This window comes from Anser brachyrhynchus, assembly GCF_964034855.1.
Source record: "Anser brachyrhynchus genome assembly, chromosome: 13".
NCBI classification, from domain to species: Eukaryota; Metazoa; Chordata; class Aves; order Anseriformes; family Anatidae; genus Anser; species Anser brachyrhynchus.
In genome coordinates, this window is record NC_137708.1 from 13,394,790 (window position 1) to 13,419,969 (window position 25,180).

At 39.8% G+C, this 25,180-nt stretch overlaps 1 protein-coding gene and 1 long non-coding RNA gene across 4 annotated transcripts; both read left to right on the top strand.

Annotated features, from left to right (window-relative positions):
* The first annotated feature begins 24 nt into the window (after window positions 1-24).
* On the top strand, window positions 25-13,984 carry LOC308177201. 2 transcript variants are annotated; one of them, XR_013938943.1, is made up of 4 exons: window positions 25-66; window positions 9,625-9,741; window positions 9,977-10,092; window positions 13,648-13,984. It is a non-coding gene; the product is annotated as an uncharacterized lncRNA (long non-coding RNA). The 2 variants fall into 2 exon arrangements; XR_013938944.1 differs by having other exon boundaries at window positions 9,977-10,080.
* Window positions 13,985-14,371: 387 nt separating this feature from the next.
* Window positions 14,372-24,965, top strand: TMEM185A (transmembrane protein 185A). 2 transcript variants are annotated; one of them, XM_080554029.1, is made up of 7 exons: window positions 14,372-14,504; window positions 17,248-17,424; window positions 18,348-18,555; window positions 20,601-20,684; window positions 21,606-21,782; window positions 22,113-22,236; window positions 24,029-24,965. In XM_080554029.1, the coding sequence occupies exons 1-7, from the start codon at window positions 14,440-14,442 to the stop codon at window positions 24,271-24,273; spliced, it is 1,080 nt and encodes a 359-aa protein (XP_080410155.1). In that variant the 5' UTR covers window positions 14,372-14,439; the 3' UTR covers window positions 24,274-24,965. The 2 variants fall into 2 exon arrangements, with proteins under 2 accessions (XP_080410155.1, XP_080410156.1); XM_080554030.1 differs by lacking the exon at window positions 14,372-14,504 and adding an exon at window positions 14,521-14,693.
* The last annotated feature ends 215 nt before the right edge of the window (window positions 24,966-25,180 follow it).

Here is a 25,180-nt window from a genome sequence, read left to right on the forward strand (position 1 = left end):
ACGCCCCAGGGGTCTTTAATGGGAGCGGGGAGCCTCTAGGGGTGCAGAGAAGACTCGCTGGGTGAGGTATGTGGCTGGTGTAGGCTTTCAAGAGACTAGGTTATGAAGCAAAGGAAATTTTTGTGGGTTTTAGCACTATCTAGTCCTTCGAGGAGTCTTCAGACGCATTGTAATAGTACCCTAGGAAAGGGAGTGCTTAACGCTATTCTGATAATTGCTTCCGCCTCATGCACATAACAACCCTGAGGAATGGGGAAGTCAGGTGCATTAGGCTCGGTACTTGGGGAAGCTCTCTGAGTCGGGCTTAGCCCTGCTCCTATCTTTTAATTGCTTCCACAACTGGTTAACTTTTCTTAACATGCGTTTCTGGAATTGCTTTGAGATATATCAAGGGTCAGGTTTAGGTAGGCTGTTAGTGAGAATGCATGCTCTGTGTAGCAGGTGTTGGGCAAGCCTCTGACACCAGGACTTTGGTTGTGGCTTGCTGCTTGTAAGGTGTGAGGCAGCTGGGCTGGCTGAGCTGTTACCTCTGCTTGGGCTTCTTCCTCTGTGACTTCCTGGCAGGAAGAGCGCTGCTTTTAGGACAACTGACCTCTTTTCTCCAGCTTGACTGTTCCAGTGGTCTAGGGGGGTAGAAGAGGAGGACAATAAGGTTGTGATCATTTTTTGAACAATGTTTTAAAGACCAGTACTGACTTTAGCAGACAGGAGGCTGTGTATTGCTCTTTCTCCACAATATTAAAAGCTTCAGGAAGAGCTAACTTCATAGAAAGTTCTTAAACCCTGCATGGCTTCCATTTTTCCTTGTGGAAGAAGGAATACACTTACTACTGGTATTCCTGTACAACATAAAATCACAGTTACTGACACAAGATACTTTCCAGTCTGCAACCGTAAAATTACCCAAAACCAAGATGGTATAATAGGACAACTCAGAAATACAATTTTAAGAGTTAAAAGACCACAATAGTGTATTCTTAAACACTTAACAAGCAGGTGAAGTGATGAAAAATATACCAATATTGAAAACGGGTGTCAAGCTTTCATTCATTTGCATCTGAATACTACTGTGGTGATGTGACCCATGGTGGCAGGTGTGTTTTCTTTTTTTCCACAAGTGTCAGGTGCTGCTTTGACTACAAATGGCAGGTCACCTGTGAAACATACTGGCAAATATCCATGTCTTTAGGGTTGGACTATGTAAGCAAGGCCTTTCCCTTGGTTTTATTTTTCAGAAAAGCAATACAAAAAAAGTCATTTAATCTATAATGGAATCTATAACTTTATTCTTTCTGTGCTCTGGAACTGTATTGGTGGCTCTCAATTATCAAAATGAAAATGTTGGCAGCATGAATTCTGAGACAAATGCCCAGATTCAAACTAAATCAATAGTGAAGTGTAAAGTTCAAAGATAGCAGAGCCTGCCTCATTGGGTGAGTGGATGAGTCTTTCTGGGCTGTTGCAGGTGTGCAAATGGTCATATTCCTGGAACTCTCAAGTTCTCTGCACTAAGAGAAATAGCTATAAAAGCAGTCCTACTGGCCAGGCTTTCCCAGATTTTTTTTTCTACCTAGAAATGTTTTCCGCAGGGAATATGAAGACTTCCAAGGTTTGTCAGGGAATTCTGCAGAGCCTGCAGCCTACTCAGAGCCAGGCAGTAGATGTAGCGGGTGCAATTAATTCACAGCAGGTCCAATCCACAAACAGCAGAAAGCACACACCAATCCTGAGGGATTCTCAAGATGTTGGACATACTGTGCACGTGCACATCAACCAGAGAACACTCCTGGAGGATCCAGGTTGCCTTGCTGGGTATGTTGGACCTCCTGCACACTGTGTTATGGGTGCCTTGTACAGTACCTCCAATACATGCAAGACACAGCATTTCTAGCACTGTTCTATATGTTCTAGCAAGTTCTCTATACGTGTCCATGGGATACACCCCAGATAAGCCAACTTTACTACACAGGTATTAAGCTACATGTACAATGGCAGTTCTGAAGGAGAAATATTGGAAATATGTACCTGGAGACTTTGAAGCAGAATTACAGGAACTTTCCATTAAAACCAGTACAGAACTTGTGAATATTCCCTAAATATGTGGCTTCTCTCACTGGAGTGGGTGCCAATGTGTAAAATAGGGTTCTCCTGTGCCTCTGAGCTGATTCTGTACTTGACAGAACTACAAAACTGAATTCCATTAAAAATTTCTGTAACACAACCTATGTTGTTAAAATACTCAGGAATAACTTGAAAGAGAGCAGGCTTTCTGAAAAACTAAGAACAAGGAAGTGCAAAGCAATTAGGAAAAACATACAATTAGCGAGTTCAATATTTTCAGGTGTTTGCAAATGGTACTTAATGCCTTGTAGTTTCCTAGCTGGCTTGCTCTGCCAACTTCTTAAGAGAATAGGCTAGTGAACAGCCTGTTTTTCTGCTCTAAATAAGCATACCTGAAGCTTGTAATATGTTGTGTGTGGGCTCACCATAACCCTGACCGTCTTAGCAAGGAACATCAGCTACAATGGTCTGTCACTCTTTATATATGGTCACTACTCCATGGCTGAAGTGAGTCAGGCAGATCTGCTCACCTGCCACTCTCTCCCCCTAGTCCTAGGTAAGCGATCTCCTGATGTCACCAGCAAGCTTTCCCAAGCACAAGTATTATCAGAGTTGTCTCTAACACACTCTTTAGACTGACTTCAGTGTGCTGGGCAATGGGTGAGGCAGATGCTGTTACCACCACCAAAAACCATAAATCAAAGCCACGCCTCAGTCGTGGTTTCTCCCATTTCCTGCTTGGCCCATAATTGTGGCAAATTAGATACTCCCAGCTCTGATGTGCTGGCCAGGAAAGGGATGGTGGATTGAGGAAGCAGAGTTATTCCTGACCCCTCCCTTCAGCCATTTCAGGAAATGGGCCTACTGTTTAATTTGGGGAATCCTCAAAGAGATCACACTGCCCCAAGTGTGGGGAAGGCAAGCACACTGTGGTGTCGCTCTTCAGAAACAACTTTTATGCACATAAGCGTTGACAGGCAATTTCTCAAATAATACAAGTACAACAAAGAGATAAGGCCTGTGAACAGGAAAGCCTGCATAAACAAGATGTCATGTAAAGCTACTGAAGCCTTTAACGCATGTCTCTGGTGACAACTGATCTATTACTTAAACATTTACAAACTCTACTATTTCATTTGCTCTTCTAGATTAATAGTTGTTGCAAATTTTAGAAGGTGTTTTGGATGGTATTCTCAGTGTAACTACAAAATAGTTACAAAAACCTGACCTCTGTTTATTGCTAATAGTGAAATCTAAGTGCCCCTTGTTACAGCTGCCTCAAAGGGAAGTGAATAAGCTCATCAGTATTCTGGTATTGCTAGCAGGGAGGTCACCTTCTCTGTCAAGCAACTCTGTTTCAAACACTGAAACCTTGCAATTAGCAATTTATGACAAGGATACAGAAGTACACAACTACTTCTCTCAGACTAAGGTGATGTTTTTTATAGTGTAATTCTACTTATAAAGCACGAAAGGTGATTCCTGTGCAGATGAGGATCCTGCCTCCCGTGTATGCACAAACTGTGGGATACAAAGCTGTATCAGGAGGGGGGAGGTACAGGGGAGGACGAGAAGGGATGTGTAATTAGGCAGAGGAAGGCGGAACTAAAAAATGCTTAAGATTATGATAAAGTCTTTTGGAAATGAGCAAGGACTTGCAAGTCTAGTTCTTTAATGACACTTGTTATTTATGCTTGATAAAACACAACAGTAGTAAGACCAACAAAGACATAGAAATTGTAATAGTTAACATTTGATGAAAACACATTCTTTATCTCCATTCTTCACAGTTCACCTTAGGAAACAGATCTGTGAAGTAGAAGATTGAGAGCTACAAAAACCTCATTTCTCACTGCTACTGTAGACATTTCTTGCAGTGGTTTACTGCGCACACAGTAGCAGACTGGTTCTGCTACTACCTCAGTAGTTTCCAAAATCTAATTCAGGAGACCATACACAGTGGTCTGTACCTCCCCCTAAGTAATACTGTTTCATGCCCTAAAAAAGGATTTCCCCTTCCAGAAGCATCCCACCAACATGCCCGTTATGACCCCAGTACACAGCGAGCCCTGCAGCAGGTTTTCTGGTTCACCAGAATAAAAATGCTTGAGAACCTTGTTTCCCCAACAGTAACTCACCCAATTCAGTACCTAACAGGTCAAGAAACAATCGATAGGGTGCTCACTAACTGGCACTATCCTTAGTCTGGCTGCAGGATCAAATAGATTGTGCTGGGTTACTGAAAGAATGAAGTGTGCGTGTCATTCTGTTAGTTAGACAAAACCCAAGGATTATTTTTGTCTAACCTGACAAAAGAGATAAGTAGGTCCTTGTCAAAGAATACAATGCAGCAAGTTGCTGGTTAGTATTTTTATCTCTGTAAAAGCCATGTGGATTCAGACTTTTAACCTGATTCTTTCCTTTGAATACACTGCAGAAGGAGTTTATATTATATCCAATTACTGATAAGATGAAGCCTGATTTATAATTGTCCTGCATCACCAGGTAAAGTAGATATTGCACGGTGTTACTACACCACGGTGCTAGTATTTTAAACCCACACATTCTATTGCTGCGAATTACTACAGTGCTGCAAGGCATGCTGAACTGAACTCACCTCTTATACACAATGCTAAAATTATTTGTGCTATCTGGCTTCTGAAAGAACCACAAGGAGTCATGGACAGAAATCTCATTTGAAGTCAGCATTATCTGGATGTGCAAATGCTTGAGATTCTCGGAACACCTGACCTGTCTCAGCACTAAAGTTCTTAATCTGAAAAATGCTTTGGGTAAAATTACTAGGTGCCTTTTCCTTAAAAAGGAGGCATGGAAATAGTTGGAAGGTTAGTCTTGCATGCAGAACTCCCACCAATTTTACTTGGCATGATATGATAGGGACAATCAGCTCTTTCACCTTACAGACGTTGTGTCCTTTACGGTGAAAGGCTCTATCCCTAGAGGGATCTCCTCATTTAAAATACAAACATTTAGTAAAGACAGGAGCTTCTTTAAGCAGCCTTTACCTAAACCTGTTAATTCATGTGAAAAACTCACATTGCTTTCCTTTCATAATATGCAGGACTGATCAAGCAGAGATGCAACCTGCAGTGTCGCCCTCTAACTGAAGTTCCTCTGTCAGAGTTCTGTCATCTGACAAACAAATACATCAGGTCATTTATAAAAGCATAAGCAAGTTCTTTAAAGTTCTTGTTATAGGAAAGAAGGAATTTACTAAATATAAACATATCAAAAGAACATTTCCTTTTGACAGAACATAAAGACTGGAAATAATGTTCCAAATTGTAGTGAATCAAAATATTCTGCTCTATACATGAAAGATTTAGCTACTGATTACATGCCTCTTAAAAATTTTTAAGTTGACAAAATCATAGACAATTTAGAGAAAACAACCAAAATTGTACTGCAATTTCTAAACTTATTAGCAAACTTAATGTTAAACACCTCTATATGTTTGTGATAAGAACACAAATTACAAAGTTAAATTACTTTGTGTGGGACTAAGGCGGTGCTATTAGTCACACAGTAAACATTAAAGTAAAACCAGGGGGAATTTATATCAAATATTCTATCCATATCATTAGTCTTATCTTAATGCATTAAAATGACATGCAGCATTTAAAGGTATATCAGAGAAAGCTGTATTTCTATTATATAAACCACTGAATATATTTTTCCCAATGGTAAATTTATACAATTTGTTATTCAAAAAATACTGCAACTTAAATGTTCTTTGCTCTTTATATAAGAACACTTCTGTTACAAATACACTTTTGTAATTGTAAACAAAAAAAAAATAATGTGCTGCTTTGCCATTAAAAAAAAAAAAAGCTTTTATTAATTCTAGTCATAGAATAAAGTACTGCAGGGCCACAAGTCTGCACTTTGGTTAGCTGCGTTCAGAATTTGGATGACTATTACTTTTGGCAATTAAACAAGAACAAAGTGTGAGCTGAAAGAAAATATGAAAATCAGCAGTGTGCTAACTTGAATAGACAAAGTTCAACGCTGATCTAAAAAAACAAAACTCTCCAAGGGATATGACAGGAATATCAATGAATAAGTCACATAGTGACACTGTTCAAGAAGCTGTTAAAATCAGCAAAAATTAATTCTCACCAGTTCTGGATTTATTTACTTTTAAAGAAGAAATCTTATCTGAATTCCTGGATGAATATATAATGCACTCTAACTAAAGAAATCTAAAGCCAGGTCAGATTGATTTGTGTTCTCCAGTTAATACAAAACAGACCTCACCTTGACTCTATTTGAGTCAATAAGGATGCCACCAGCACTGGTTTTTGTAAGAGCCATATTGGGCTGCCACTTCAATCCCCATAAAGCTTAAGCACAAAGCCACTTTAGGGGTAGCTTATTGGTCACTGTGTACTGAAATCTCCAATGCTGTAGCAACCCTACTAATCATTGGGGTATGGTGGTTATGTCAAAAATTAGAAATTCTATTAGAGCAAACCATACTGCTTCAATGACAATCGAGATGTCACTGACAGTATCCATAATTCTCAGCACCTACAATGCTGTTAGCAAGTATTAGCTATAGTTCCGACAGCGCTGATTTGGTGTGAGTGAAGGGCCTGGGGGACTTGCAGGTTGTTCTTACTCTTCAAGTCAATAGCATCACTATTGTTTCCCCATGCATATAATAGCAAAAAAATCTAGTTTATTCAGTTTTCTGTTTGGCTGCAGCTTTCTGAAGCCTTTCTGCCTTTGTCCCTTGGAGCTCGGTATCTCCCAGCTGGTCTTTTCCTGAAAAGGTCACTTCTCTCAGAATGTCCATTGAGACATTTCTGGAATGGTTAAGGGCTCAGCTGGTTGGTCCAAGCAGGATAGGGTTGAAATAAGTCATGTTTTGTGCTGGATGCTATTGCATGGTTGTTAAGAATATAGCATTATATGCATTTTTGTTCTGATCCACCATCAAAGCCTAACAGAATTCAGAAGGCCTGGAAGGCAAGCATTGACTCTGATTAAATCACCACTACTAGGAGATTGATGGGTTTTCTTTTAGAGAACTAATCCAATACCCGCTTTTCCAGCTTTACTTCAACAACAACTAAACACAGTGGAAGGGAAAGGAGTGGCAGAGAGCATCACCAAAAGCGAATAACTTGTCAGAAGTGAATAACTTGTCAGCTGTGGCAAAGCAGGAGAAAGATTATATAAGCAAAGGGGCATGGAGCATAAATACTTTAAATGAACTTCCTCTCAACAGAAAGACAAGTAATGAATGAAACTAGCAAAATGGATTAAAATTAAAATGTAGAGAATCTATAATTACAGTAGATGCATCTTTTGCAGGTGATGTTAAAACATTGCATCAAATCTTGCTTTGGCCAAATAGCTGCACAACAATACATTTTCTAGCATCCTACTGGCAGAATAGCTGACAAAATTCATAGTTTTTTGTTGTATGATTTGCTTCGAATTACAATCTCAGTTGACATTAATATAAACAGCAACTAGCTAACTAATACAACACTATAGGTAACAGTTTCAGACTGCAGGATACTGATTTAGGGGTACAATACCCAATATATGCAAATAAAATGATTTAAAACCTTTGTCCTTATACTAATTTGGCAAATAAAACAATATTCTGACAAAAAATACTTAAATCTTGATTGAAACTGAAGGCCCTAATTTCAAAACTAGGCAGCTGCATGTTGTGCCAATGACAATCACATCTGTGTAGATAATAGATCACTACTGTTTTTAACTGTGCAAAATTACAGGCTGGTCTAAGGATTCTGCAATAGGTTGAGTGATATGTTCTTTGCCAATTACCAGTCAATCTCTATTCTTTGAGTAAATGTTAACAGTAAGGCCTACTAGTAGCATCAACAGAATTTCAAGTTGGGATTTTCAAGCCCAGAGATTAGTTTTGTTGGAAACAATTTACTATTCTGTCATAGAGCAGGAATAATGATCCTGGAAACAGTTCACGGCTATGCTGTCATCCACCTAAGGGAATTATTACTGAACTGCTACCCTTCCTTTAAACGTTACTATATTCCAATAATCTTACAGTGACACTTCGAGACATCTGTAAAGCAAACAGGACACGTGAATTATCATGAGTGTTAGAAAGGTGTCAAGGCTGACTGTCAACAGAAAAGCAAGCTTGACAAATTAGAAAGCTGATTCAGGTTTTTTTTTTTCCTTCACTTAACTTCATTCAGCCAAGGACAGGGAACCTCCTGATTTATGGTTTTATACAGAACAAGACTACAAGTAGGTAGCTTATGGAAGCAGTAATGGCACTGACTATGAAACGGACAATACATGATGTCTTTTTTGAACTAATTTGATGTACTAGGCATGTGGAATGAAAATAAAATGTCTGTTTGGACTCCAACATAAATCATCGCAGGGGATTCAATTCTTGGTGTACAAGCCCCAACCAGCAGCATACAGGAAGTATTAACAAAAAGTAGACAACATGCTGCTTTTTTTTTTATCCCCTCCCCATATTTTCCTCCCACTCCTTTAAATGAACATAAAACGTAAATTCAAGAGAGATCTTGTATTCTTCAAGTTCAGACAACACTTAGGCTTTGGTTTGCTGCGCAGCTCTCCTCAACATCCTCCAAACTACAGCGTCCAGCCCTGGTGATCAAGAAACCCAAGACTACCAAAAGTGCTAAGAAAGCCCCTAAAAAGCCCCATTGCCAGGTTATTTTACCTCAAGACAAAAAATTAACTTTAGCTTTCGTGAGGTAATGTCATCTGTGGAGGACTGAAGTAACATACGGAGGTTTGCTCTAAAATTTTCCACGTTTTACTGACTTTTATGGCTAGGTAACCAGTCCGCCCTAGGGTTTCTAGAAGCGGAAAGCAGCAGGGCTGGTGTTTGTATGCAGACAGGTAATGTGTGGATCTGTGGCAGCTATTTTATTTTTGACTAATGATGGTGCTGGAAACTATTTGACTGCTTTCCATTAAAAACAGCAAAACTACCACTACACGTACTCTACCAAAAAGGAAGACTGGGTACAAAAACACCTTTATATTGGTGAATACTGTCTTTTTTTAAAAAACAAACAAACAAAAAAAAAAAACAGCTGACTTGAATAGCTAAAAGTTTCATTAGCTCAATAGTTTTGTTGCATGGATGACACAGCACTGGCATTATTACTATTACATTACAACGCCCAGTGAATGTATATTGACAAAAATATATATTTACAAATAGCACGTATGTGTCATTTTTCATTGCAATCATACTTGGTTGTGACAGATTTTGGCCTTATATTTTAACTTAAGCCTGCTGATAGAGGGGCCTGTCAGAGCCTTTAGTCTTTCTGCTTCATTTTAATCTGTAAAACACAGCCCATTGTATCGATCAATATTAGAGCCTTATTGTGAGCATAAATAAGAGCTTATAGAGTTCTTTAGAAATGCTGACATACTGAAGAATTTAATAACTTAACAGTTCAATATCACCCAAAAGTTTGTGTGTTTCCTGCACAGTTACTTTAAGCAGAGGGACGCAACATGAAGTGATTCTTCTTCGTCCCACAGAAGTGCTCAAGGGCTTGCTGACCTTCAGGAACAGAAGGTCGTTTATCAGAGCAGAAAAGGTGAAATACATCAAAGGGGAGACAGCCAAATGTGACTCGTTGCACCAATAGGGTCCAGGTAGGTCAGTGGTTGGTGGAGAACAATTTTTGTGAAGCTTTTGCTCAGGAGCAAAGACAAGTCAGAAGTATTATTAATTGCCAGTAGTATACTCTTCAAATGTTTACTTTTTGCACAACTTCCAGGCTCCTGAACAGCTTGTAATCACCTTTACAGAAATTCATTTCAGGTATACAGGAATGTAATAGAAATACTGAAATACTCATTCACACACAGCCCTCTTTAATACATGCAGTTGAATGGGCTGGCATGAGAAGATCATCAGGCACTTGCTTTTTCAGCCAAAAGCTATGAAAAAACAAGGACTACTCCAGGACTACAAGGACTACTCAGCTCCAGGTACATATAAAGGTACTCATACCTTTCTGCTCAAAATTTGTTCACTCATAATACCTGTTGTATGATAGAGGTCACAAAATGAACTTGTGAGTCTTCTCTTTTAAGCTCCATTCATGTACACAAGAATGGAATAGTCAGGGCCTTCCTTCCCAGAAGCTAGAAATCTGTACTCTGCAATCATTTTTAGCCTAAGTAATTTAAGCAGGTAATGTTATCAGCAAGACTGTACAAGTAGCACCACAGAAATTTAAAATTATTCCATCTGAGTGCATGTTATCTACCCAGCATATTCAGCCTGCCAAGTGTTATTCCTTGGGTGCCTGTTGTGGAGGTTCCCTTAGGCAAGCAAAGCAAGTTCTGTCACTCAGGTAAACAGCTCCAAGTACATGTATATACATTTTCTTTTCACCTAGCTTTTCTCAGAAGACAAATGATGATTATCAAGTAGATACATTTTTCTTCTGTGCAAATAAAGGTATTTTCATTTTTTTATATATATATGAAACATCTAGCCTTTAATTCCTTCGCTTTCATGGTAAACTTAAAAGGTCTTTGAACAACAATAACAAATATTTCTGCCAGCAGCTTTACCTCAGATTATTACAGAATGTGATCCTTATGTCATTACATTATTGTGCTCTTCACTAACCACAACGAAGGCAGAATATTGCTGTCTCGCTGTCTAGGAGCACATTCTGACGTCTTCTCACCCACCTAAAGCTATAGGTATTCCTTTTCCCCATTTCCAAATAAACTTAAAGGAGCTGTTCTCAAGTGACATATCCACATGGGATAAATCCCCCGCTGTAATCTTCTGGCAGACTGGTTTAATTGAGCCTTTTAACTCAAGTACTCTAATTTGGGGCTTGATTGTGCCAGGCATTGAACACTGGCAGAACACAGACATACAAGAGGATGTGTATGCACAGGAATAACACAGATGGTATTTCATATGCACTTCTTGTGAGTAATAAAGTTTTAATATACTTTACGCTTGCGGAGGTGGAAAGGCTGCTGGTCTAGACTAGTGGCTATGTAAAAACAGCTATTAATGGATAATATTTCTAGCTTTGTACAGTAATCTACCAGAACACAGAAAACATGAAAACTGTGGTATTCAGGCACAAGTTACAGTTAGATTAATCATTATTTTAAGCTACAAGAGTATCTCACCTGAACTTAACCACAAATTTAACAGGAATTTAATTCTGGCTAATGATATAGTAAGTTTTGGGTTATTTGAAAGTCACAGCTTCAACAGATGATTTAAGGTGGGGTGGGGGTGGGATTATGATATTACAATTAATAATGTCTCTCCTATCTCCTATGAGCCAGGAAGAAAGGCAAACAAATCATTGTAAATCTCAAAGCAATCAAGTTCAGACTGCAAGACGGACTGTTTATTTTATCAGGGGAGAATGTATTGCTGTCGTTTTCTCATTAACAGCTCTATTAGGTGCTGTGAACTATTAGCTGTTTTCTCACAGCATTATACACGTTTGGATGGCATTGTGAAGGAACATGTAGACTAATTGCTCAGATCAGGCAAATAATTTTTACTTCTATGCTATTGGATTTACCTGAAGGTGAACCGTCCAATGGAGGTGACTGATATCAGAGCCCACTGTGCACACCATGTCGTTCTGGTTTTTGTTAGTTTTGGTTGGGCCCAGTAAAACATATCCTTCACCATCCAGGTCTCAAACTGCTCTGCACTGTCTCTTTGGTCTGGAATTTCACAGCAACCCTGCAAATGGCAGTTAATGTTCTTTACAAAACTTCCCAGGTACAAATGGAATGTACAAAATAAAAGATCATGTGAAAAGCTAAAAGCTACTTAAAGAAACTTACTAGTCAGGGAGAAGACAAACCAAAACAAACAAACAAAAAAAAGGGCTCTGAGTAGAAATGCCACTCAGAGTTACTAGCTACATACACAGACATGCACACAGATGTGCTTTATCTGGGCTCCACGGCACCTGTGAGCCCAAGGCTTGGTGCTGGCTCCAGCCTCCCAGGGCAGCTCGCCTGCACTCAGACACAGCCACTGTCCCCATCCCTGCAATGTACCAGATCACATAAAGGATGAGCAGGGTGGTGAAAAGGACGGGTGCAAGGAAAATGTCTTTGGCCAGCAGGGACAGGATGGGCTGCATGTCCCCAGGGGAGGGTGGGAAGCTGGGGCGCAGCAGGGAGGCACTGATGCACCTACTGATATGTCTGTGATGCGTGGACACTCACCCCAGAGAAACCTCCAGGGCCCCCACTGAATCCCTGCACAGTCACAGTCCTTCCTTACAGCATCTTCTCTGTTCTTCATAGCCTAGCTTTGTTGTTCTGCCTGTGAAACACCTCTGTTCTCCCTGCAAGCAATGTCACCCGGAGCGTTTGTCAGATCTGACAGCAGATGCTAAGCAGCCAGATCTTAACCTTTCCTTTGGGGAAAAGTCCACCATCCTGTAGGGGGTTAAATTTGATATATATTTCTTCAGGGAAGAGGCAGATAAAGTGGAGATTTTCTCAGCTGTGGCACCTGCAGGTTGGGTCTGACAGCAAAGAGCTTTTTTCTTTCTATCCATTTTTTTTGCTTTTAAGCTTTGTCTCTCTATAGCTTGCGATTTATTTTCTAGCTCTTTGTCCCCTGTAGGAACAATTGTGCTGCCTGGGCAGTCAGCCAAACATTGTAACTGCTGAAGAAATCTTTCTTGATTTACTCCTACATGAATATTCTTCGAATAGGCATGCTGCTTTATTAAGCTTCTAAATCATTAACAGTTTTCAAGTTAAGATAATTCCTTGTTAATATTATTTTGACTTTGTTTTATAATTGCATCTGGCTGAGGATAATGCCCACCGGTACTGCCTTGTCTAGGAGCTGCTTTATGTGTTGCAGAAGATGTATTTTATCTTGAATAAATACATTATGCATAACCCTTCTCTGTTCCAAACTAGTAAGGCTCAACTTTTTCAAAAGCAGAATGAAAAACAAAGTTCTAATTTTCAATTCTTTAAGCCTGGTAACTCTGGTTTCTTACACGTTTGTGTGCTGTCCTGCCACAGGTCCTATCATATGGACCCTTTTTATCTCATCAGCCTCTGGAGACTGCTTAACCTTCGGCCTGGCCTTGCCTTCACTTTCTTTCCATTATATTTTCACGCTTCTCACTCACCCTGATTGCTTGCCAGGCTTCTCTCTCACCCTCCCCACTACCATTACTTGTGCCAACCTGTCCTTGCTTTCTCGTATGCTGTGACATACCCTTGCCTTATTGGAGTTGAAAATATGCAGAAAGCTCCTGGTGTGGAAGTCTGTCAGGTATTTGTGCTGTTGCCAACAGAGTTAAAACCACGCCTGCAATTTGCTGTGAATATTTCTAGATTAATCGCATTTTTGAGTTGATCCATATTAGCTGATGAATGCTGTCAAAGGCTACAACTAGCTACAGCTTTTAATAAATCATCAAGCTGCACATAAGCCTAGCTGCTTAGCTGGTATAAATTAGCAACCCGTTTAGCATTGGATGAAGACTTAGACAATTTACCTTTTTTTTTTTTATATATTTCTAGTTGGAGCTCAAGAGGTCAAGATATGATTGCTTTTTCTTTTGTTAGCGTTTGCCTTGCAACGCAATCTTGATTAGCGAGGAGCTACAGGAATTTTAAGTTCAGAAGAATCACCAGATGACCTGTCACGGCATAGACTCGTCATATAAACTGTCCTGACCTGAGTTATAATTTCATAACCTTTGTTACTGTCAAGCCCATTGACTTGAGTTTGATTAGCATGTATATTCTGGACAGGTGCACGACCTTCATTTAAAAATGGAAAATCTGTTTCTCAGGTGTTTGTTCAAACAGCTAATTAGTTTTACTTAAGGAAAAACAAAAAAGAAAAAGAAAAAGAAAAAAAAGAAAAAGAAAAAGAAAAAGGTGTTAACCAGAACTTTAGCCTAAGCCCTCAGCATTGATTTTCGTTTTGCCTTTCCTAGCTTGGCTGAAGTGTTTTGGTACCTAGTATTTTCTCTCCATGAAGACACTTATGCAGCGTAATCAAGTGATCTCAGTGTCTTTCAAACAGATTCACTCGGTTCCTTGTGCCATTTTTTCAGAGCACTTGGTCACTCCTGCAGCTCTCATCTTCCACAACTTCCATTCCGTTCCCATGCCCCCGATGCCGGGACACTTAGGAGCCTGACGTGACCGACTCCAGAACACCCCCTGAAGCAGCTCTCAGCCTCTGGAGCGCCGCCTTTCCCGTTCGGCCCCGCTCACGGACCAGCGCCGGCTGAGGCAGCGCCGAGCCCTCGGAGCCCCGCCCGCAGCCAGCTCCCGGCACGGCTTCGCGCCCTGTCACCGCGCATGCGCAGCGCCGCCCGTGAAGCCCGCTGGAGGCCCGCCCTCTTCCCGGCGGAGGCAACGGCGCGGTGAGGGCCCGGCGGGCGTTGCGCATGCGCGGGGCGGGCGGCCGGGGGCCGGCGGAGCGGCGGCGAGGCCAGGCCCGGGCAGGGCGGGCGGCGGCGGCTGCGCCATGCGCGCCTGGTAGAGCGCGGCCGGAGCGGGGCCGCCGGGGCCGCCATGAACCTGCGGGGCCTCTTCCAGGACTTCAACCCCAGGTGAGGGCGGCCCCGGCGGTCCCCGGGCGGCTGCGGCTCCGCGGGCGGCCCCGGGCCCTGCCCGTCGCTGTGGGAGCCCCGCTGGGGTCGGGCGGTGCCCGGCCTCCTTCCAGGGGCTGCGGGGTGTGGGGGTGGGGGCTGGGGGCAGAGCTGCCCCGACGTGGGCACCTGGTGGGTGGGGAGGGCTTTGTGTGTGTGTGTGGGAGCTGCAGGGAGCAGGGCACCAGGGCTGCCGGCGGTGTGTGTGTGTGCTGCGCTTCGGGATCTGCAAGCCAAGGCGATAGTCACCCCAAATCCTGGGCTCCTGTCCCTGGAAACGAGGGCGATAGTCACCCCAAATCCTGCGCTTCTGGCTCTGCAAACTAAGGCAATAGTCACCCCAAATCCTCAGCTTCTGTCCCTGGAAACTAAGGCGATAGTCACCCCAAATCCTGGGCTTCTGACCCTGGAAACGAAAGCGATAGCCACCCCAAATTGAGCTTCCACAGTCCTGCCAAGTAGCTATGGATGCAAGCAACTCTTAAGAAAGCCAAGAGACCCAGTTCGGATTGGCTTTGCTGTTACAAGATATTTTAAGACCGCGGAATAAAGTCCTCAGAATAACGTCTGCAGGTTGGCATGCAGCGTGGAGAGCCCTGGAAAATCTTGTTCATGAAAGAGGCCGTGCATGATTGCAGTTACAAAAAGCTGCGTTCAATCAGTTGTCTAGACGAGCGGAAGCATAACAAATGCTTCAGGAAATGCGTTGTTGCAGAGGGGTTCAAACAAACGCTCAAAGTACATGTGTTTGAAAGTAATGGAAAAGTAGGGGGAAGAAGTTTCAGAAGCTTATTAGGTTTTGTTATTGCTAAGCTCTGCTTGCAGCTTGTTTGGATGCAGTCTAAATGATGAATTTATTCATTTTATTCAGCCCTTTATCAGGGAGTGTAGTGATAGGACAAGGACTGATGGCTTAAACTAAAAGAGAGTAGGTTTAGATTAGATAGTAGGAAGAAATTCTTTACTGTGAGGCAGTGAACGGGCTGCCCAGAGGAGCTGTGGATGCCCCATCCCTGGAGGTGTTCAAGGCCAGGCTGGATGGGGCTGGGGGCAGCTTGGTCTGGTGGGAGGTGTCCCAGCCCATGGCAGGGGGTTGGAAGCAGATGGGCTTTAAGGTCCCTTCCAAAGCAAACCACTCTGTGATTTATAAATGAACAAGCTGAATGCTGCACTAGTGCAGGTGACTTAATCTTGAATGTTTTGACGTTTACTGGAACATTCAGGGAGCCCTGGTATTGAGCCACATGATGCTGCACTTCTGCTTTTATTGAGGAACCAGAGAAAGCACAAATTACTCAAATACTGAACACTGGAAGCGTGTGAGTAGCCTAGGAAGCTGAAGGGTCTCTTTGCTGCTGTGAAGAGTGACTGTTGGTTTGTATCAGCCTGTCATGAAGTCACTCCATCAGGCATGCCAGGAGGTGCTGACCCAGTAAAGCAGCTTTTTGTAATTAAAGGACACCTGAAATTGTTGTGCTGAACAGAAACAAGGCAGCTTGATATCTAAAAGAGGCAGTGCTGATTTAATGGGCGTTTTATCACTATTTGATGAGAGTGGAAGTAGGCAGGGTGAGTTATGCTGTGGGAGTATAGATAGTATTCCTGACTTGCTGCTTTACTCTGCAGTGAGTGCTTACTGTTCTTTAGGTTATCCAGGCCTTAAAATATATATAATTACCTTGCTGAAGTGTTGTTGAAGCTAATTACGTGTTTTCTAAAGCAATCTATGATCCTCTGGTGAATGGCACTCCTAAGCGTAGATGACTTTTTCCCTTCCTGTAGTGTGAGGAAATCGTGTACTGTGTAATTATTTTGTCTGACTTCTGGGGGTGCAAACAATCGCTGTGCCACGGTTTTCAAGTATTCTGCAAACATTGATTCATTCCTAGGCTGACTTGTTTATAAAATGTATCAGCATAACTGTTTTAAACTTAGAGCAGGATCCTCAGTTAGAAATCTGACTTTTTGTCAGTAACTTTGTTAAAAATTTTAATTCCATTTTGTTTTAAGGGAGTATAAAAACAATCTGTGTTTATATCACAACGTGGAACAACTTTTCATCTTTAGTCAGTCTTTGACATTCAAAATTAAGCTACATAATTTATGTAACTTTATCCATGCTGTTTTTAACTTATTTCATTTGATTTGTACGAAGGAACGCGCTTTCCAGAAAGTGTACAACTGGCATGATTCTGAGCCTCTAATAACCCAGCTCCTGAGTGGATCCTTGTGGGAGGAAGCTATTTATAGGAGCCCATTCATTAAGTTTGTCATGCAAGAATGCTTTTGATGTGTTCCCTTGAAGCAATGGTTTTATGAGTGAAAGAGATGATATGCGATATTTGTGATGAAATATTTGACTCTTCAGATCTGATTTGATTCTTTGCAGAGAATTTTGACACACATTTTTGGATTGGAAGTGTTCTGATTAAATTTTAGCTATGACTGATTTTCTTGTTCTCTGAAATCTTTGTGTTAAGTTGCATGCCTTAATTTCTGTTTGTTTGTTTCCTAGCAAATTTCTGATTTATGCCTGTCTGCTGCTTTTCTCTGTGTTGCTGTCGCTACGTTTGGATGACAAAATTCAATGGAGTTACTGGGCTGTGTTTGCTCCGATCTGGCTCTGGAAGCTAATGGTGATTGTGGGTGCCTCAGTGGGAACAGGAGTGTGGGCCCGGAACCCGCAGTATCGGTAAGTTGAGGATATTTATTTTGCAGAACAAAGGGAACAGTGTGTGTTTTCCATATGAATCAAATTCCTAAATAGATTTTCAAAAAACATAAGATCTACCATCCAGAAGGTTTGCTTTTAACATACGGGTTATGATAATCATTTCAAATAATGTATGCAAACAGTGTTATGCAGATATGGATGTCTTCCTCCTACTTACAGCAATCTATCACAGTCTTAAAGAATATTGTCTTGGGGAAGTTAAAACTTCTCATGGGGTGACTCTGCATTTTCCTGTTAGAACACCGGGAATTCTTTGCTTTAATATAATTTGTACAGACATATGTATCTTCACAGAATGTGCTATATTTAATTGGTTACTTTCTAAACCAACTTCCTGAAAGGTACAGATCAGATTGAAGAATGTTGGATTTTTTTCTGTCCTTGTCATGTGTATAATCTCAGCGAACAGATGCAGGGATACTCAGTGATTCTTGAATATACAGCAAAGATAGAGAATTCTCCTCAGAAGTGAACTTCAGTTTTACAAGAAATAGTCACATAGTTTAACGTGCTTGTATACATGGAACATTTGTAAAGCAAGATGTTTTTGGGAACAAATTTTGTAGATTCCTCTTCATTTTTTGTCAAAGTTACTTAACAGTGATATTTCAATTGTGAGTATAGGATAAAATAACTTCCAGACCTTTAAATGCATCAGTGCTGACCTTTTTTTTGGTAAGGAAAAATGGGTAGCAAGTTCTGTTGCTTCATCAGCAACGTATTCTAATAGTGGTTAGTTGGGAGGAACATATACATTTGTTTAAAAATCAGGGGTTAATATCCAAAAATTAATTCTTGTAAATAAGTGTCTTGGGATGTTTGCAGGATGGCGTGCTCTCTTGTTGGCATGTAAACTGAATGTTTCTTTTACCTCTTTTTAGAGCAGAAGGAGAAACATGCGTGGAGTTCAAAGCGATGTTAATAGCAGTAGGCATCCACCTGCTGCTGCTGATGTTTGAAGTTCTGGTGTGTGACAGGATCGAAAGAGGAACCCATTTTTGGCTTCTGGTCTTCATGCCGTTATTCTTCGTATCTCCCGTGTCAGTGGCAGCTTGTGTATGGGGATTCCGACATGACAGGTCCCTGGAGGTAACGCTTTGTTATGTATAAAAACTGGGACAATGCAAGACTAGGAATGTTTTGTTAGAGTGCCCCTCTGTAAAGCATGATATGGATGACTGCATCAGTTCAATTAATTGTTTGCACTGACCTACTACAGTGAAAAATTAGGATTGGGAATCATTTTTTCTTATCTCTTCTAATTTTTTTCAACTATAAAATTGCAGTGCGTTTTAAACCTGTTTTTTTATTGCATGTTAAAAAAACCTACTACAAACTGTGCAATATGAACTAATACTAGACACACAAAAACTGAACTTACTAAAAAACAAACAAGCAAACAAAACCTTCCACTGATAGCAAGCACTGTCCCTATGCAGAATCGAACTTCCAAAGCCCTAGGTAATCAGGGCTGAAAATTTCTTATCCTTCCCAATCAGTGTGCTTAATTTGTCATTTGGGAGTGCAGATGGCAAGCGTAAACCAGTAATTTTCTGTGTTCTACCTCTAGCTCCTTTCCTCTCTAGTGAGATCCTTCTGGTTTTGGAAGAACTTCCCACAGTTGTGGCAGTCTTGATAATATATATCAATATCATGGTGGGGCCAGAAAAAGCTTTCTTTTGTATGTTACTATTTTTATAGTCAATAAAGCAACATTTATTTAAGACATATTGAATTCATTAAATTTTGAGCCTAGGCACTCCAGCCATACATGTGCTTGCCATACGTAGCTCAAATGTTAACATGATTCTTAGAAAAAGATCTTTAACAATTGATCCTCTGATGTTATTATTCTTATTCTTTCTATTTGCCATTGCATTTTTCTGCTTGGTTGGTCTTATGCTAGAGTGTGGGTTTTCTGAGGTGTTTTCTGGTCATTTACTCTTTTGACTAAGCCAGTGTTATAAAACTATTTAAAATCTAGTTTTCCAGTGTTGTTAAGGTAACTTGTACTTCAACAGTGAAGACTTCTGCAGTATGCAAGTACCTGGCACCTTTTCTCTCCCTGTGTTAAGAATTTCAAAGGATTTAGCCACGAGATCACTGTAGGCAACCTGTATGTTAGTGAAAAGCAGTACATACCGTCCGCCTCTGAGAAATATGACATTTCAAAGATGCCTTACTTTCAAAGTACCTGAGTGTTTAGTTAAAATAGGAAAATGTTTCTAACTTAAACTCAAGAGCACTAGTTAGTTCTTTCAGGTAATAATTCTGTTTTATTTTTTGAAATTCCTACCCACATAGGGATGGGCCATAAACATTTGAAACAGATCTTGCTGAGTCTGGTGTTTCATTGTTTTGCTTTCTCCAACTTGTCACAAACTTGATTTTTTTTTTTTTTAGTATAATTTAGGGTTAGTTCTAATAGTAGCAATTGGGACACACGAAAAGCTTTTGTTTAATATTTTGATGAAAACTATTATTTTTCTGTATGCCTCAAAACCTAGGTATCTTGAGTGGGATTTTAAACGCCACTTAATTATACAGTAAATGATTGAATTTGGATGTTGTCTTTCAGTATTATATATATTCTTCCTAAAACTCTGACTTAAAACTGTGTTGCTCATGGTTTAAGATGAAAATTACATATATTTAATACATTACTGCAACAATTAAAATATATCTTTAAAGAAAGACAAACTTGATAATTTTGAATTTAAGGACTTTTTAGTACTTTAATTCTAGCAGTATTTCTCACCTGAAGAAAACAGCTGAAGTTGTTTTCTGTTTCTTTCTTACTTTGGCTGTGTTTTTTTTTTTTCCTCCAACCTGATTCGTTTGTTTTTTCTAATTTCTCTGCTCACTCTCATAGGTGCTGTAGGTAGAGCTTTTATTTTTGTTTTACATACCAGGAAGGCCTTCCCTCAGGGGATACCTGCATTGGCATTTAATATATTGGGATCACAGCTCCTCAAGTTTAGGGATGCTTAGTAATATTTAATATAAATGCAAATGATGTTCCATATTGCAGCGATAAGTATAGGGTCAGAAAAGTCCTTTAACATATTCCTTAGTTATCTCAGAGATAACTTTAGAATGCTAAGTGTTAACTAACATTTCTTCTCTTTTTCTAGCTGGAAATCTTATGTTCAGTCAATATTCTACAATTCATATTTATTGCACTCAGACTAGATGAGATCATCAGATGGCCATGGCTTGTACGTAAAATGCGTTTTCTTCTTAAACTTGTTTAAATACTCAGTTTCATTCAAATATTTAGTACAGGGAACAGTTAATGTATGGTCAGAGTCCATGATCTCCCTTTTGCTCATTTAACAGTCCTTCACTGATGGTCTGATGCTTCATTCAGTAGTCATGGGAAAGGCTGTTCCCTGAGTAAGAGCACAGCATTCCTTCCTTCAGGGGAAGAGGGACATGCCATCAACTGTAATTAATTAATTTCTGGTCAGTTGTTGGCAGGGGGAGGGCAGAATCCTAAAGAAAAGTTTCCAGTTGCAATACTAAACCAGCCACAAAAATGATTGGTGAGTTAGGGAAAGTGTTGGTAAATATTGTGTGGTAAATAACTTGTTTTGTTACTACCATGCATCGAAATCGACCTCCTGTGGTCACTGTGAAAATATGCTGAGATCTACTGTTCCAAGTAGCTTTAGAATACAAAAGCTCTGTTCCTGTGTCTGGCTTTGTATAAACTGCCATAAATCTGATAATCTGTCAAGATTATGACTGCCCTTACTATTTTTCAAAAAAAATGTGGAAAACGATCTCATTCAGAAACACTTGGAGTAAGGTGTCCAATGTAGAAAACGCTTGCTAAAGTCAATTTCAAGTACTGTTTGAACTTACTTTTTAAGTTTAACTATATTGACTTAATTTTAAATTTTCAGCTTGATGGGGTTTACAGAGCTTACTGAGGAACCCCAAAGAGCTGATATGGCTTATAACAATGCATGTGATTTGCAAAGCTTTTCTGCTAGAGATTAAATTAGACGATTACACTTGATTCTTTTTTATGCTTAATATGTGGACTTGCTTTATTTAAAAAAAAAAAAAAAAAAAGAAAAATGCATCACTGGGTGGGGTGCAAAAGCAGCTAACTTCTTTAATCTTTCTTTCAGGTTGTTTGCGTTCCATTGTGGATCTTGATGTCCTTTCTGTGTCTCGTGGTGCTCTATTACATTGTATGGTCTGTTCTGTTCTTGCGCTCCATGGATGTGATTGCTGAACAACGGAGGACGCACATAACAATGGCTGTCAGCTGGATGACAATTGTAGTCCCACTGCTCACGTTTGAGGTAGGATAAAGCCTAAAGTTTTATATATCTTGTTCTTTGTTCAGAGAATGGTGAATGTTGCTCTCTTTGAACTCGTTAAAATGAAGATACCACATTTTGTTCGGAATAAAATATTAAATGCAAATATGAAGGGAAAACCAAGAATTTGTGTGCTTTTTAATTTTTGTGTGTAAAATGCCTCACATTGGAACCATAAAAACACATTTACATGGAGGCTGTTTTTCCTAACAAATTTGTGAAGTTAAAGATCAGTGTGTTTAAAAGAAGCTTGGAAATGTGTATTACAATGGATATTAGAAATTGATGTTGTATATTTTTTTTCTCCTTTAGATTTTACTAGTACACAGACTAGACGGGCACAATTCTTTCTCTTTTATACCCATATTTGTTCCTCTTTGGCTTTCACTGATAACTTTAATGGCAACAACATTTGGGCAAAAAGGAGGAAATCACTGTAAGTACTAAATTATCATTGATGGAAACTAAGAGTGAAACTCAAGATTTAAATGCATTTTACTAAGACTTCTATTTTTAAGAAGCGTTGTTCTGTGTATTGTCTCATAAAATAGTTTAGATGCATCTGTTACTGCTCCCTTGAGATGGTTCTTCGAAGTTTGCGGTGTTTATAGTGTATCTTGGTCTTTTTGTTATTAATGTAACAGCATGGATGTTTCTGTTTGGATGCAAGTTGAGATCCCAGTGGGGTTTAAATTGTAAGTTAGCTTTTTGTCCTTGTTCCTGTGGGTTTCACTCTCATGGGACATGACTAGATCCTTCTATTCTGGGTTCTGAAAATAGTGTACCACCTATCATTGTAATTGGCACTAGTAGCCTGAAGTAGCTTTCTCTGTCCTCTCTGGCTAAATAGTTCTCTGTGCTGCTTAGATATGACTTCAGTTGCATGAGAGGCCAAGTGTAAATTTACCACTTTTTTATTTCCTCAATAATCACCATTGTTGAAAAGAGCATTTGCCCTTTCAGCCATATAACAGTACTGACTCAGCGCAGGCGAGTAGCTCTTGCTACCCAAATTGCAGTTAGTGTTCTTTTGTGACAAGACAATAAAACTTACTAGGATTTGTCAGAGTTGAAAGAAACCAGCTGTGATATTTATTTCATAAACTTCATTTTGGTCCAGTTGTGAAATATGTTGAATTTCTCTCTTCAGTCATGAGTGTGTATCTTCACACTTAGCTTACCCTTTTTTTTGTATGGAAAACTGTTCTGGGTGATTTTTTTTTTTTTTAAAGCATGCTGTTGATGATTTGTAGCCAAATTAGTCATTTGGAAAGCCAGACATCCATTTTATATTCTGTAGGGTTAGTAAGCATTGTAAACGTAAAAATAAATAAATAAATAAATAAAAATCTGAAGTGATCCTCAGAAGACTTGCATGAAGATCCACCATTAAAGAGTGCTAAGTGAAATTCATCAATGGCCATCAAGTATGATCTCTGCAAAAAGATGGGTTGTATAGGATCTTCCCTGGCAAATACGCAGTACCTTTACTTCTTTCACTGAAAGATTTGCCTTGGTGGGCAGGCTGTTCCTTCAATGCTGACCTTTTGGTATTGGTTAACAGAAGAGTGCCATCTGCTGAGTTACAAGTGTCACTTAGTTAAATGCTCTCTTTCAAAATCTTTGCAGAAAAAATAGATGACAAACAGAAGAGATACTGTTGTTTTAATCTACCGTAGATAATGCCAAAGATGAGATGCTCATGTCATTACATCATATTTAGCTAACAACAAAAATATTTGGGGAATACTGAACACATACACTTACTAATCACTGTCAGCCTATGCCATCACAGCCTCTCTGGCACTGTAACCTATGTGTATCAAATAAAAATTGGCGTGAAAGTCTTCCTGTGTGACATTGATCGCTGGAGAGATGAAAAGCCTTTTGTGTTCTTTCTGCCTACATACCGATGTGATCTGTCACTGCTTAACACATGAGATGCTGTGGATTCTTGCTCTGGTAGCTTAGCTCTTAATACGTACATATGCACATGCAGACACGTGTGTAGATATCTGACCTTTAATGCTGTTATGATAGGTATAAGTGACACTGAGAAGCAGCACTAATGTAAATTTAAAGTTGTTCATATGGAAACAATCAAGAGAACTGAAGTAGGCAGATGAAGCAGTCCTTGGTTTCTTTAATTAAATTCTTACCTCTTTTGTAATCATGTGAAATCATTCTTTTTCTATTTTGTAATCATGTGAAATGATTATTTTTTTTAGGGTGGTTTGGAATTCGCAAGGACTTCTGCCAGTTCCTGCTTGAAATTTTCCCATTCTTGCGAGAATATGGAAATATTTCCTATGATCTTCATCATGAAGATAATGAAGAAGCAGAAGAAACCCCAGTTCCTGAGCCACCAAAAATTGCACCAATGTTTCGAAAAAAGACTGGAGTGGTCATAACACAGAGTCCGGGGAAATACGTGATTCCACCTCCTAAATTAAATATCGATATGCCAGATTAAGATGGCAACAGCCTGTTAAACTGGAACTGGGAATCAAAAGACAAATGCAGCTCATCTCATGTCTTGTCCCAATTACTTAAAAATAGCTATTGCTTGATCAGTGGCTTGGATCACAGAAATCAGATCTAGAAGATAAATTGAGGTTTTTCCACAGAGATTTTGTGAACCTTCCTAATGGCTTGGTTGCACACTTGCCTGTATAGTATTTATATGAACATTTTAGCAGTGTAATATATTGTTTAAAAGTCTCGTCCTGTACAGTATAAGTATTATCTAAAAGTATTTTTTTAAAAAGCCTGTATGAATTGCCTATGCTATTCTAAGTGTCTTTCAGGTCCTAAATATACACTTGATTTTCATGTCTGTGCTAAGTACTTTGGAGATGTCTTGGTATAGTACCTCTTTCCTTCTTTTCTTTTTCAGCCACAATCATTACCTTAACTACAAAAGCACAGGTGTTTTGCGCTTCTAAGGCAAGACTGGAAAGCTTTTGGGGGGTGGAATGGAATGTATCGCAGCTTTTAAATGATGCTTCTGAGTTAGCTATGTGAATTGTTATGTAAGTATTTCAACCTTTGCACTGGCTTGGGAGTTAAGTGTTGCTTTTCCAGGTTCATTCTTCTAGCTCCTTTTGAGCAACATGTACACCGTTCTCCCAGTAGTTTGGCAGTTTAATAAACTCTTTCTTCTTGTGTTGTGTGTGTAATTTACACCTGAAGCATTAGTTGCAGGTCTTATAGCTGGTATAAACATAGTAACTTGGTCTTCATTACCGTTTTTTTTGTATGATGACTTTAGAAAATGACTGTTCAAAAGAGGAACCGGTCCATGTTGATAAAGCATTTTCTTATTTGAGAGATCTGATTTTTCTTCTACAAAGGCTGTCAGGTCACAGGGCCCTATATTC